This window comes from Chiloscyllium punctatum, chromosome 18 (genome assembly GCF_047496795.1).
Source record: "Chiloscyllium punctatum isolate Juve2018m chromosome 18, sChiPun1.3, whole genome shotgun sequence".
Taxonomy (NCBI): domain Eukaryota; kingdom Metazoa; phylum Chordata; class Chondrichthyes; order Orectolobiformes; family Hemiscylliidae; genus Chiloscyllium; species Chiloscyllium punctatum.
The window spans coordinates 92,482,597-92,497,767 of NC_092756.1; the positions used below are offsets into that span (position 1 = coordinate 92,482,597).

Consider the following 15,171-nt stretch of genomic DNA (forward strand, 5'->3'; position numbering starts at 1 on the left):
GCTCTCATAATATTTAAGAAGCATCTGGATGACCATGTAAGATGCCAGGGCACAGTTGGCTATGGCAGATAAATGGGATTAGTATAGAGTCACAGAGCCATACAGCACAGAGACAGGCTCTTCGGTCCAACTTGTTTATGCTGACCAAGTTTCCCAAACAAAACCAGTCCCATTTCCCTGCTTTTGGCCCATATCCCTCTAAACCTTAACTGTACATGTCCAAATGAACTTTAAGTATTGTAACTGTACCTGCATCTACCATTTCCTTCTGGCAGTTTATTCGACATACAAACCACCCTCTGTCTTAAAAAGTTGCTCTTTTAAATCTTTCTCCTGTCACCTTAAAGGTATGCCCCCTTGTTTTGAACTCACCCGTCCTAGGGAAAAACATCTTTGTTGTTCACTTTAGCTATTCCCTTCATGATTTTATAAACTTCTATAAGGTCACCCCTCAACCTCCTACATTGCAGTGAAAAAAGTCCCTGCCTATCCAGCCTGTCTTTATAACTCAAACCCTCCAATCCCAGCAACATCCTGGTAAGTCTTTTCTGACCCCTCTCTAATTTAATAATATCTTTCCTGTAGCAGGCTGACCAGAACTGTACACAGTACTGAGTGGGCCGAAGGGCCTTTGTCTATATTGTATGACTCTGTGACTAAGATAAACATATTTTTAATCAATATGGAGAAAAGACAGGAAAGTGGAGTTGAGGATTCTCAGATCAGCCATGACCTCATGGAATAGTGGAGCAAACTTGATGGGCTGAGTGGCCTACTTATGCTCCATATCTTAAAATCTTCTTGCTGTGGATCTAGAGTCATATGTAAATTAGACTGGGTAATGATGGCAGATTTTGTTTTCTCTCTAAAGGGCATTAGCAAACCAGATGAATTCATATTACAATAGATGCAGATTTTCATTGAATTTATGTTTCACCATCTACCCTATTGTTATTCGAACCCATATCCCCAGAACATTTGTCTGCGATTCTGGGTTATTAGTCCAGTGACATGACTACTGTTCCATTCCCTCTCCACGTCATCTAGCCTCTAGGAATGTGTCCAGCTAGACCTGAGAACACACAGGAAGGGTGTTTCCGAGTGAGACCTCTTTTCCTGGAGTTCTGGGCTGCCTTGCGCCTCCTCGGCACAGGCCGCTGGGTGGATCGCTGTGGGATTGATCCGTCATTTTCTCTGCTGCTTCCTCACTTCTTGCCCAGGGTTCAGTCCCCAGACTGAAGTTACAGGATGACCTGAGCAGGCTGGGCATTTGCTACCCTCTGGTGGTCATTTGTAAAGCTACAGTTTCTACATATGTGAGCAATACAAGTAGGATTTAAGACACGGGGATTTGTTAGCTAGGTTGGCTGGATGCCTAATCTGTGATAGAGCGTGATACCAACAGTGCAGGTTCTGAGGTAACCATCTTCTCAATCTCTTCCCTTGCCTGAAGTGTGGTGACCCTCAGGTTAGAGCACCACCAATCATCTTTCTTCAATGAGAAAGTGGAACTATGTCTACTTTATTGAGACTGTTCAAAGGGTACCTCATTGACTCTAAAGGATTTTGGGGTGTCCTGTACTGTATGAAAGTGCCATGTCAGTGTAAGTCTTTTTTATAATATCCATAAGTGCTTTTACACGCAACTGAACATTTTATTTCCATCACCAAATCACCGTGATTTTTTTTCTATCTGTTAACCACCATCAGTAAATCATCTGTGTTTCTCGTAAATTGATCATTTTACATGCAAAGCCTATGAGGGAGATGTAGTGAGAGGGGGAGGGGTCTAACTTAAATGGAGTTGGAAGGGGATCAATGCGAGTCTTTCTTTTTCTGTTCAATACCATAAAGGTGTGACACACGGCCAAGTAAATGAGGCAGGCAAACAGATGAGCCTGTGAAACAGGAGTAGGCTACAGACTGGAGGGTATTATCACAGTAACACAGGCTGGAAAGTGTTACACACAGACTATGACAGGCTGCAAACTGTTACACACAGAGTAACACTGGCTGGAGGGTGTTACACACAGAGTAACACAGGCTGGTGGGTGTTACATACAGAGTAACACAGGCTAGAGGGTATTACAGACAGTAACACAGGCTGCAATCTGTTACACACAGAGTAACACTGGCTGGAGGATGTTACATACAGAGTAACACAGGCTGGATGGTTTTACACACACAGTAACACAGGCTGGAGGGTGTTACACATACAGTATCACATGCTGGAGGATATTACACACAGAGTAACACAGGCTAAAGGGTGTTACACACAGAGTAACACAGGCTGGAGAGTGTTACACCCAGAGTAACACAGGCTGGAGAGTGTTACACACAGAGCAACACAGGCTAAAGGGTGTTACACACAGCGTAACACAGGCTGGAGGGTGTTATACACAGAGTAAAGTAGGCTGGAGGGTGTTACACACAGCGTAACACGGTTTAGAGGGTGTTACACACAGTAGCACAGACTGGAGGATATTACACACAGAGTAACATAGGCTGGAGAGTGTTACACACAGCGTAACACAGGCTGGAGGGTGTTACACACAGTAACACAGGCTGGAGCGTATTACTCATGGTAACACAGTCCGGAGGGTATTACACACGGTAACACAGGCTGGAGGGTGTTACACACACAGTAACAAAGGCTGGAGGGTGTTACACACACAGAGTAACACAGGCTGGAGGGTATTACATACACATTAACACAGGCTGGAGGGTAGTGCACACACAGAATAAAACAGTCTGGAGGGTGTTACACACAGAGTAACACAGGCTGGAGGCTGTTACACACACAGGTATTATACACAGTAACACAGGCTGGAGGGTGTTACATGCAGAGTAACACAGGCTGGAGGGTGTTACACACAGTAACACAGGCTGGAGGCTGTTACACACACAGGTATTATACACAGTAACACAGGCTGGAGGGTGTTACATGCAGAGTAACACAGGCTGGAGGCTATTACACACACAGGTATTATACACGGTAACACAGGCGGGAAGATATTACATACAGAGTAACACAGGCTGGATGGTTTTACACACACAGAGTAACATAGGCTGGAGGGTGTTACAAATACTGTATCACAGGCTGGAGGATATTACACACAGAGTAACACAGGCTAAAGGGTGTTACACACAGAGTACCACAGTCTGGAGGGTGTTACACACAGTAAAACAGGCTCGAGGGTGTTACACACAGGGTAACACAGGCTGGAGGGTATTACACATGGTAACACAGTCTGGAGGGTATTACACATGGTAACACAGGCTGGAGGGTGTTACACACAGAGTAACACAGGCTGGGGGGTGTTAGACACACAGTAACATAGGCTGGAGGGTGTTAGATACAGAGTAACACAGCCCAGAAGGTATTACACACACAGTAACACAGGCTGGAGAGTGGTACACACACAGATTAACACAGGCTGGAGAGTATTACACACACAGTAACACAGGCTGGAGGGTAGTGCAACACAGAATAAAACAGTCTAGAGGGTATTACATACAGCGTAACACAGGCTGGAGAATGTTGTACATGGAGTAACACAGGCTGGAGGATGTTACAAACAGAGTAACACAGGCTGGAGGGTGTTACACACGGTAACACAGCATGGAGGGTGTTACACACACAGTAACACAGCATGGAGGGTGCTACACATGGTAACACAGGCCGGAAGGTGTTACACACACAGTAACAGAGGCTGGAGGGTGTTACTCAGACAGTAACACAGGCTGGGGCGTGTTACACATGGTGTGACACAGGCTCGAGGGTGTTACATACCGAGTAGCACAGGATGGAGGGTGGTACACACACAGAGTAACACAGGCTGAGGGGGGGGTACACACAGAGTAACACAGGCTGGAGTGTGTTACATACAGTAACACAGGCTGGAGGGTGTAGTACATGGAGTAACACAGGCTGAAGTGTGTTTTACATGGCGTAACACAGACTGGAGGGTGATACATACAGATTAACACAGGCTGGAGGGTGTTACATACAGAGTAACTCAGACAGGAGGGTGTTGTACACGGAGTAACACAGGCTGGGTGGTGTTACACATGGAGTAACACAGCCTGGGGGGTGTTACACACAGATTAACACAGGCTGGATGGTGTTACATACAGATTAACACAGGCTGGAGGGTGTTACACATGGATAACACAGGCTGGAGTGTGTTACATACAGAGTAGCACAGGCTGGAAGGTGTTGCAGACAGAGTAACACAGGCTGGAGGGTGTTACATACAGATTAACACAGGCTGGAGGGTGTTACACAGTGTAACACAGGCTGGAGGGTGTTACACACACACGGTAACACAGGCTGGAGGGTGTTACACACAGAGTAACACAGTGTGGAGGGTGTTACACATGGTAACACAGGCTGGAGGGTGTTACATACAGATTAACACAGACTGGAGGGTGTTACACGTGGAGTAACACAGACTGGAAGGTGTTACATACCGAGTAACACAGGCTGGAGGGTGTTACATACAGAGTAACACAGGCTGGAGAGTGTTACACACACAGTAACACACGCCGGAGGGTATTACACACGGTAACACAGGCTGGAGAGTGTTACACACACAGTAATACAGCATGGAGGGTGTTGCACATGCAGTAACACAGACTGGAGGGTGTTACATACAGATTAACACAGGCTGGAGGGTGTTACATACAGAGTAACGCAGGCTGGAGGGTGTTGTACACGGAGTAACACATGCTGGAGGGTGATACTTAGACAGTAACACAGGCTGGGTGGTGTTACACATGGAGTAACACAGCCTGGGGGATGTTACACACAGATTAACACAGGCTGGAGGGTGTTACATACAGATTAACACAGGCTGGAGGGTGCTACATACAGATTAACACAGGCTGGAGGGTGTTACATACAGATTAACACAGGCTGGAGGGTGTTGTACACGGTGTAACACAGGCTGGAGGGTGTTACTTAGACAGTAACACAGGCTGGAGGGTGTTACATACTGATTAACACAGGCTGGAGTGTGTTACATACCGAGTAGCACAGGCTGGAAGGTGTTACATACAGAGTAGCACAGGCTGGAAGGTGTTACATACAGAGTAACACAGGCTGGAGGGTGTTACACAGTGTAGCACAGGCTGGAGGGTGTTACACACACAGTAACACAGGCTGGAGGGTGTTACACACGGTAACACAGGCTGGAGGTTGTTACACACACAGTAGCACAGCATGGAGGGTGTTACACCCACAGTAACACAGGCTGGAGGGTGTTACACACGGTAACACAGGCTGGAGGGTGTTACACACAGAGTAACACAGTGTGGAGGGTGTTACACACACATTAACACAGGCTGGAGGGTGTTACATACAGATTAACACATGCTGGAGGGGGTTACATACAGAATAACACAGACTGGAGGGTGTTACACACAGAGTAACACAGGCTGGAGGGTGTTGTACATGGAGTAACACAGGCCGAAGGGTGTTACGTACAGATTAACACAGGCTGGAGGGTGTTACATGTGGAGTAACACAGACTGGAGGGTGTTGTACATGGAGTAACACAGGCTGGAGAGTGTTACACACCCAGTAACACACGCCGGAGGGTATTACACACGGTAACACAGGCTGGAGGTTGTTACACACACAGTAATACAGCATGGAGGGTGTTGCACATGCAGTAGCACAGGCTGGAGGGTGTTACATGCAGAGTAACACAGGCTGGAGGGTGTTACATGCAGAGTAACACAGGCTGGAGGGTGTTACATGCAGAGTAACACAGGCTGGAGGGTGTTGTACACGGAGTAACACAGGCTGGAGGGTGTTACATACAGAGTAACACAGGCTGGAGGGTGTTACATACAGAGTACCACAGGCTGGAGGGTGTTACATACAGAGTACCACAGGCTGGAGGGTGTTACATACAGAGTAACACAGGCTGGAAGGTGTTACATACCGAGTAACACAGTCTGAGAGCTGGTACAACTAGACACGTAGGTTCTCACACTCTCTTTCCATATGTTCCTCGCGATGTTCTTTATTCAGGCATTGTTGGAGGTGTTATTCAGAATGTATCATCCCTTTCGCTGGTTAACCTCAGATAGTCTGTGTTGGTGCCTGGAGCTTGGCATCTGAGGCTGAGTGTGAAGGTATTTCTGACTGCCTGCAGGATTAGGAATTGATGGAGAGTGCAAAGAAGGTGTGTTTGAGCGGTGGGGAGGTTGTCTATGTGTAGGGTTCCCCCCTCCCACCTCACAATGGGAGTGTTGGATCACAGTGGGGCTCAAACTCTCCATTGACATCACAAGGGGGTTTGGGTGGCAGTGGAGAATGGTGTTTGGGGAGCTATTAGATGGGATTAGGAAATAATTTTGTTGTCCTCCATTGTCGTTGATAACCTTCCAAAGAGCAAGGGCCTCTGTCTGTGCCCAGCCACATCCCGACAGTGGAGAGATTTCCAATTGTTTGTAATTTGTTTTTGAAAGCTAAAGGCCGTACAACTAAAATGGATCCTCCCAAAAATCCCGGTAAGTTCAAGCCTGAGAAGCATTAGTGCTAGCATTAACTACCTGCCGATTCAAAACTCACATGGCCTGCTCTTCCATGCCCGTTTCCTGTCTGACTCCTGCCCCCGACTTCCTGATCCTCTTCCTTCCCCGGACAGTACAGTCACACAGTAAAATGGAAATAAGTTGCATTTGTATGGCACCTCTCACATTCGCCGGATGTTCCAAAATACATTACAGCCAATGGAAACATTTGGAAGTGTGGTATCTGTTGTGATGTGGGAGAGCTGGCAGTCAAGCTGTGCACAGTAAGCTGCCACAAACAGCAAAGCAATAATGACCAAATTATCCTTACTTGAGGTATTTGGTTGAAAGATTAGCAAGGCATGTGCACACAAATTCACATATGCATACAAGCACACACACTGGGCACATCCACACAAGCACATACACATGCACAAAGAGAAATACGCACACATGTGCACATCAAAACATACTCAGGCACATGTTCATGTGTCTACATGTGTGTACACAAGCACTCACTCATATTTTTGTGTCTCTGCACATTCACACACTCACATGTACGCAGCACACACACATGATCACAGATGTTCACATGCTCATGTTTGTACATTCTTCTTGTGTACGCACATGCACCTTTACTTGTATACACATGCTGACATGTATACACAGTCTCTCATGCTCACATTTGCATGTATGCTCAGACACATGTATAGATACATGCTGATTTGTATACATGCACGCACATACAGATGCACATAAAACCGGTCCTTCAGTTTAATTTCACAAACACCATTATGAAACTGATTTGTGTCCTTCCCAGATAACGCCCAGAGTATCGACCCAGGGGAAACATCCAGAATGCATTTCAATCTCCTCAGTGAGACCATCAATGCCACCAAAACCGGCCGGTCTACCATCTTTAAGTCAGCGTAGGTACAGAGGAATGTTCACACAGATGTGCTTCATGTTGCAATCTAATGTCTCCCACTTGCTGTGTCTAATCCCTCCAGCAGCAGAGTCGTAAATGAAAAGCAATGCTTTAGACAAGTCTAGGTAGAATTTGGAGTGTGTTGCAACCCCAGTCAATGTTCAGTTATGTCCCTGAGAGTGAGCAGACTGAGAGACACCAGTCAGTGCGCAGATATCTCTCTGAGAGAGAAGGGACTGAGAGACACCAATCAGTGTACAGATATCCCCCTGAGAGAGAGTGCCCTGAGAGATACCAAGTAAAAAAAATCACACAACACCAGGTTATAGTCCAACAGGTTTATTTAGAAGCATGAGTTTTCAGAGCATTGCTCCTTCAACCATCTGATGAAGGAGCAGCATTCCGAAAGCTAGTGCTTCCAAATAAACCTGTTGGACTATAACCTAATGTTAGGCAAAAGTGAGGACTGTAGATGCTGGAAACCAGAGTTTACATCAGAGTGGTGCTGGCAAAGCACAACAGGTCAGGCAGCATCTGAGGAGCAGGAAAATCGACGTTTCGGGCAAAAGCCCTTCATCAGGAATAGAGACAGGAAACCTCCAGGGTGGAGAACCTCTTCAAGGCAGGCATCCTTGCAAGAGGATTCGCAGTAAGGTTAAAATTAACTAGGCAAAAGTGAGGACTGCAGATGCTGGAAACCAGAGTTTAGATCAGAGATCAGATCTATAACCTAGTGTTGTGTGATTTTTAACTTTATACACCCCAGTCCAACACCGGCATCTCCAAATCATGAGAGACACCAGTCAGGGAACAGATGTCTCCCTGAGAGAGGGCTAACTGAAAGACACTGGTCAGTATACAGATACCTCCCTGAGAGAGGGGTAACTGAGAAACACCAGTGAGCATTCAGTTATCTCCTGAGCGAGGGGGAACTGAGAGTCACCAATCAGTATATAGATATCTGCCTGAGAGAGGGTATCTGAGAGATACCATTCAGTATGCAGATATCTCTTGGGAGAGAGGGGACTGAGAGACACCAATCTGTATACAAAGATCTCCCTGAGAGAGGGAGGGCACTGAGAGACACCTGTCAGTGTGACAGAGATCTCCCTGAGAGACAGGGGACAGAGAGACACCAGTCAGTGTGACAGAGATCTCCATGAGAGAGGGGGCACTGAGAGACGCCAGTCAGTGTGACAGAGAGCTCCCTGAGAGAGGGGGCACTGAGAGACGCCAGTCAGTGTGACAGAGATCTCCCTGAGAGACAGGATGCTGAGAGACTCCAATTAGTGTACAGATACCTCCCTAAAGAGACTGGATACAGAGAAACTCCTGCTAGAGTGCTGAAGTTTGTTAAACATCATTTTACAATATTGTATTTTGTGGTGCCTACAATAGGAAGAAACATTTGAAGCAATTCATTTCCAAATACGAATCTCTGGATACGGAAATGCCAGGAATTCGAAAGTTTCAGGATACACCTCAGTCACAGCCGTTGACCATTTGTGTGGAATGCCCGGTAAATACTCATTCCTCTCTCAGTTACTCTGGTCTTCAGGGACCTCGCGACTCCATCTTGCATCATGAAGTCACCTTCGTTTTGTCATCTCCTGTTTCTTTACGTTTCTCTGAAATAGTGTTTTCATTCTCCTTCCCCCCCCCCCCCCCCCCCCTCCGTCTGTCTGACAGCAACGTTCGGAACCCCTCCTTAGAAGTTCAGTGCTCTGTCCTGTCCCCTTGCATGTTTATTTTCCCCTCATTTCCCATCCCATCTTGTTTCAACCATCCTTGTGGGAAAGGAGCTCCTGGTCATTACCACTCACTGTTTTATAAAACCTCCTTCACATTCCTCCTGTCTCAGCTGAACACTTTAAAGCTGTTATTGGAATACCTTTTAAGACCATAAGAAATAAGAAGAGGAGTTGGCTGTTTGGCCCCTTTGAGTCTGCTCCTCCATTCAAAAGGATTGTGGCTGATCCAACATTCCTCACGTCCACCTTCCTGCAATTTCTCCATAATGCTGGATCCCCTACCGTGAACGGCCATGACCTGCATATCTTTTCCCATATGATGATCAAGAATCTACCTCTCTCATATCATTTCTTTATCTAACTTTTCTAAACCTGTCTTAATCTTGTACAAGGTGTACATATCTGGCGTCCCCAGTCTAAACTTGAAGCAGGATTAGAGTGGTGCTGGAAAAGCACAGCACGTCAGGCAGCATCCGAGGAGCAGAAATGTCTCCGCACTCGAACCGTTCAAAGCATGTTTTCTGCTTGCTTTCGCTGTCAGAGGGGCAATGTTCCCGATTTACCCTTGAGAATGCCGACAGCTCAGTCCTGTAGACAGAGGGAGAGCTCAGACACACCAATGGGGACCTATGTTTCCAACCCTTCCGTGGTACTAAAGCTTTAAGGACAGAATTGCAGGAATTTTCTCCACAGCAAGGTCTCGACCAACCAGAGTCAACTTGCGAACCTATCTGCAAACCGTACTCATTATCCTATGAATGGTCGAGCTGATTTGAAATGTTGCATTCTTGCATCTATCCTGATCAAGCACAAGACAAAAAGATTCAGAAACAGAAAATAAAATCCAGCAGACACTGGATATCTGAAGCGAAAACAGAAATTGCTGGAGAAACTCAGCAGATCCGGCAGCATACATGGAGAGAGAAACAGAATTAACATTTCAGATTCAGTGACCCTTCTTCAGAACTTCAGTTAACTCCGTTTCTCTCTCTCTCTACAAAACACTGCCAAAGCTGCTGAGTTTCTCCAACCATTTCTGTTTTAGCTTCAGAAAGTTGTCGCTCTTTTCGGCCAGATTCAAGAACAGTTGAATTTTGCTGCAAGTTTTAGAGAATGTGATTTGAAAAATGTGTGCTTTTAGTTTAATTTTCTTTGCGATTCCTGTCTGTTGACTGCTGTAATTATTGGAAGCTAAGGTGGAAAGATAAAGGAGGTTTGATTGACCGTCAAGTGTCAAGCCAATCAGGTTGTGGTTCACCTTCCGAATGGGAAGGCAGGCACGAAGATGATGGACCAGTTAGGTGGCCAATGACAGGATTGTGGCACCACCACATCAGGATTATGTAAAGCAGGGTCATATGGAGTAAGGAGGTTGGGCAGGGACTGGGGGTTATATGATGAAATCTCCAGGAGTCGGTGTGGTTAGAGTTGGCAACTCAGGGTTTGATGGGGACAGTGTAGAGGTAGTTTTGCTTTCAGTTTAAAAAAATAGAGAGCGCTCTACTTTATATCTAACCCAGCTCTGCCTGTCTTGGGGATATTGGATGGGGGCTGTGTAGCATGGGCTTTACTTTCAGGTTAAAATGTATGAGGAACTTTAATTTCAGTTCTAAAAGAGTAGAGAGAGCTTTACTGTGTGTCTAGCCCTACACTTCCCTGATGAAGGGCTTTTGCCTGAAATGTCAATTTTCCTGCTCCTCGGATGCTGCCTGACCTGCTGTGCTTTTCCAGCACCACATTCTCGACTCTGATCTCCAGCATCTACAGTACTCACTTTTGCCTAGCCCTACACCGTACCTATCCTGGGAGTGTTTGATGGGGATAGTGTTGAGGGAATTTTACTTTCAGTTTAAAAGAGGAGAGTTGACAAACCCTGCAGAGTGTCCCAGCTTAGGGCACTCAGTTCAGTTGTATCAACATTGCAGGAAGTCAGCTCTGGGAACCCCCCCCAGCAGTGACTAAACAACAACACACTCACTGCTGTTAGTAAACAGTCAGGTTGATGAGAGTTAATTGCCATTTTAAGTGCTAATTATCCGTGGAATTCCTATCATTAGGGGAAAGGTGGAAATGTGGATGTAGTTTCTGCTTTGTTGACTATTCACACTTATAATTCAGAAAAAATAAAGCAGTCACAAAAAAAATGATTAAAATAAAACAAAGAGCTGTTGGATGCTGGAAATCTGAAACAACAGCAGGAATTACTGGAGAAACTCAGGAGCTCTGGCAGCATCTATGGACAGAAAGCAGAGTGACCATTTCTGAAGAAAGATTATTGGATTCGTAACATTAAATCTGCTTTCTGTCCACAGGTGCTGCCAGACCTCCTGAGTTTCTCCAGTAATTCCTGCTTTTGTTTCAGATTTCCAGCATCCAACAGCTCTTTGTTATATTAGCTGCTTTCCTTTGTTTCAACTCTTCCCTCTTGTCCTGGAGTTAGGCTGGGCCACACATCCACAGCACTGTCTGGTACCCCTTCCACACCGACATCATCTCAGTCAGTGGATGGCATGAGCTGTTCGACCATGGGGGACTGGGATGGTCAGGTGCATTCACCTTTGCCTCTCCATTGCTTCCTCCACATGGTCCAGAGGCATGACAGGGCTGGTTGGGAATGGAAACTCGAGCCAACCCGTCCTCAGCACCATGCTGGCCAGGTTTCTGATATGAACTGTGTTGCCCCGGATGGAGCCCATGCCTCAGATAAGCCGGGAGCTGTATCACTGTGGCGTTAGTACACCCAGACTGCTTATGTCCACTTGCAGCCATGACTGTTTAACTTCATTTACAAGGCACGATGGAAAAACTATGATACAGTGCCTTTCACAATCTCAAGATACCTTCTGGCCAATTAAATACATCACTAAAGTGTCAGCATTGTTAAAACTTGGCAGCAAGTCCCACAAACAGTGACGTGATAATGACCAGATCCTCTGCTTCTTTTTGGGGTGGTATAGTTTGAAGGATAAATATCTGTTTTAGGACACTTGGAAGAACTCCCCTGCTTTGTATAATGTCAGGCGAATCTTTCAGAACTGCCTGATGGAACAGACGCGCCCACAGTGTACTGTTCTATTTGAAAGATGGCATCTCTGACAGTGCAGCATTCCCTCAGTGCTGGATTCAATCCTCAGATCTCTGCCATGGGACCTGAATGCACAACTTTCTGCCTCTGAGTCTGGACTGCTCCCTACCATATCATGGTGTAGCCTCTAGGGTTGTTTGGCAAGAGCAGTCTTCCCTGTTGGAAAGAGCCAAGATGGGACTTGACATCTGTCAAGTGTTCCAGGCCAGTCTCAGGTTGCTAATTTCCCAGGATTGCCCCTGAGGATGCCAAGAATCAGAGGGTAATCTCCCAGGAGCCCGACTTGCAAGAGAAAACTTAAAAGACCATTAAAAAATGTGCTTATTTTCCATTCTATTCATAAAATTATTGAAGGCGGATAAAGAGACTCCTTTTGATCACAGGTCAAAAATCATCTGTTCAGGGAACAGAGAATCTGTTGGGTGTCCAGCTGGAGGGAGAGTTGGGAATGGGCAGGAAGTTGCGTGATGAAATATGGCCAAACATGAGTTGGCAACCACTGGAAACTGAGGGTGAGGCCTTGCTCATTGCTCACCCTGTTCCTTCCAGCCTGACTTGGATCTGACACACCAGGACATCATGACAGCAGCGGAGAGTATCCTTCCTAATGCCTTTGCGCTCGGGAAAATCACCAGCATCCAGTTCGAAAACGTGAATGTCATCTGTGGATCGTCAGGCCTGAAGAACAGGTAAGGTGGAAGGATAGGGCTGGGATGAGGGATATTGGGGTGAGGATGGAGGCCACTACCACCACTTGACACCTTTCCAAGGCGGCTCAGGTGTCAGCACAAAGCTTTGGTTTGGATGGGGAGGAGACTAGGGAGTGGGTGAAAGGGATGTTCGTGAGGTGGGTGAGGCTGCCCTTACCCCATCTCAAGCATGGCTCTCACGTGCGAAACGGGTAAACGATGGCACTCTGAGGGCACCTGCAGAAGGACAATTGTGCGGGACCACGAAGCCTTGGTAGTTGAATAACCAGATAATGGGTTTGTTAGGGATGTGGTGGGGTGTGGGCATTGGAAGGAAAAGGTTATTACTTGTTGCGCAGGCCACTTGGAGTGTTGAAGAATGACTGGAGCTCAGGATTCACACTGTTGCCACCCAGCCCTGCTCCCCATTCCCTCTACAATTCCCTATCTCCAAAGGGGTAATGATCTCCCATTCAATTCATTCCATGACCCCTTCCATGACCCACTCCCTCTCTGTCCTGAGAAAGTAGCTCAACTGTTGGATATACCAGCTACTCTCTTGTTAAAGCAAAGAGCAACATCCCTGTTTGAGTTTCTGTTCTATATTCTTGGTATGTATCAGATTTTTTACCTTCACACCATGAAGAACAACAGCTTCCATTTGATTTCAGCCAACAGGCTATGACAGAGAGCTCTTGTGGTGCGGTGATAATGCCTCTACCTCTGAGCCAGAGGCCTGGATTCAAGACCCACTTTCTCCAGAGTTAAAAGATCACAACACCAGGTTATAGTCCAACAGGATTAATTGGAAGCACTAGCTTTCAGAGCGCTGCACCTTCATCAGGGATAATCACCTGATGAAGGAGCATCACTCCGAAAGGTATTGTTTCCAATTAAACCTGATGGACTATAACCGGGTATTGTGTGATTTTTAACTTTGTACACCCCAGTCCAACACCGGCATCTCCAAATCATTCTGTCTGTGTACTAAATCTCTGGACCGGTTGATTAAAGAACATTTGTAGGGTCTGACGGGTCAGTTTAATCTAAGTCACTGGACAGACTGTATGAAGCTTTGTAAAGCAGCCCCTCAAGTAAGTGTCTTCCCCACCCCGGTCAAGTGCATTTTATGGCAAAGTCATTTCGAACACAGACTTAACTATTGGGCGGCACGATGGCACAGCAGTTAGCACTGCTGCCTCACAGCGCCGGAGACCCGGGTTCAATTCCCGCCTCAGGCGACTGACTGTGGAGTTTGCATGTTCTCCCCGTGTCTGCGTGGGTTTCCTCCAGGTGCTCCGGTTTCCTCCCACAGTCCAAAGATGTGCAGGTCAGGTGAATTGGCCATGCTAAATTGCCCGTAGTGTTAGGTAAGGGGTAGATGTACATGTAGGGGTATGGGTGGGTTACGCTTTGGCGGGGCGGTGTGGACTTGTTGGGCCGAAGGGCCTGTTTCCACACTGTAAGTAATCTAATGTAATCTAATCTATTTGCAAGAACAGGTCAGCTCTTTAAGTTACTTCTTGTCTGAGCTACCCATTAGAGAAAAGGAAAGACATCCTCACTGGGATGTATTCTGTATTGGTACCTAAGGATGTTTAACACCATGGCTGCAAGGTGATACACACCTTGGTTTCTTGTCAGCAACACAGGATCATAGGGCTTAGGAATGTAAGAGCCAACGTAGGCTATTCAGTTTGTCCCGCATTCCTCCCCTCTACACCTCATTCAATGAGATCAGGTTCTGGTCTCAGTTCCACTTGCCTGTCTGTCCCCACCTCCTCCCCATAAGAGGGAGATGGAGTTCTGGTGGTAATGCCACTGGACTAGTAATCCAGAACCCCAGGTCAATGTTAAGGTGACATGGGTTTGAATCCCACTGTGGCAGAGGGTGAGATTTGAACTTGATAATTTTTTTAAAATTTGGAATAAAAAGCTTGCTCAATGGCGACCAGTGCAGATTGTCGTAAAACCCCATCTGGGTCACTAATGTCCTTTAGGGAAGGAAATCTTCTGTCTTTACCCGGTCTGGCCAATACTCGAGTCCAGACCCACAGCGCTCTGGGTAATTAGACCCAGCCAGTGATGTCCACATCCCATGATGAAATAAAACAAAACTTCAATCAAAAATCTCAGTCTGTAATAAATGTAAAGACCCAGGCTTCATGTCCATCTGAGGAAGAGAGTTCAATT

At 46.4% G+C, this 15,171-nt stretch overlaps 1 protein-coding gene across 1 annotated transcript in view; it reads left to right on the plus strand.

Moving 5' to 3' along the window:
- LOC140489333 (putative uncharacterized protein C19orf81) overlaps nucleotides 1-15,171 on the plus strand; it is a 31,182-nt gene that overhangs the window by 14,895 nt on the left and 1,116 nt on the right. Inside the window, exons 2-3 of the mRNA XM_072588771.1 lie at nucleotides 8,852-8,972; nucleotides 12,839-12,978. Of these exons, the coding sequence (XP_072444872.1) occupies nucleotides 8,852-8,972; nucleotides 12,839-12,978 (261 nt within the window). The remainder of the gene's footprint in view (nucleotides 1-8,851; nucleotides 8,973-12,838; nucleotides 12,979-15,171) is intronic.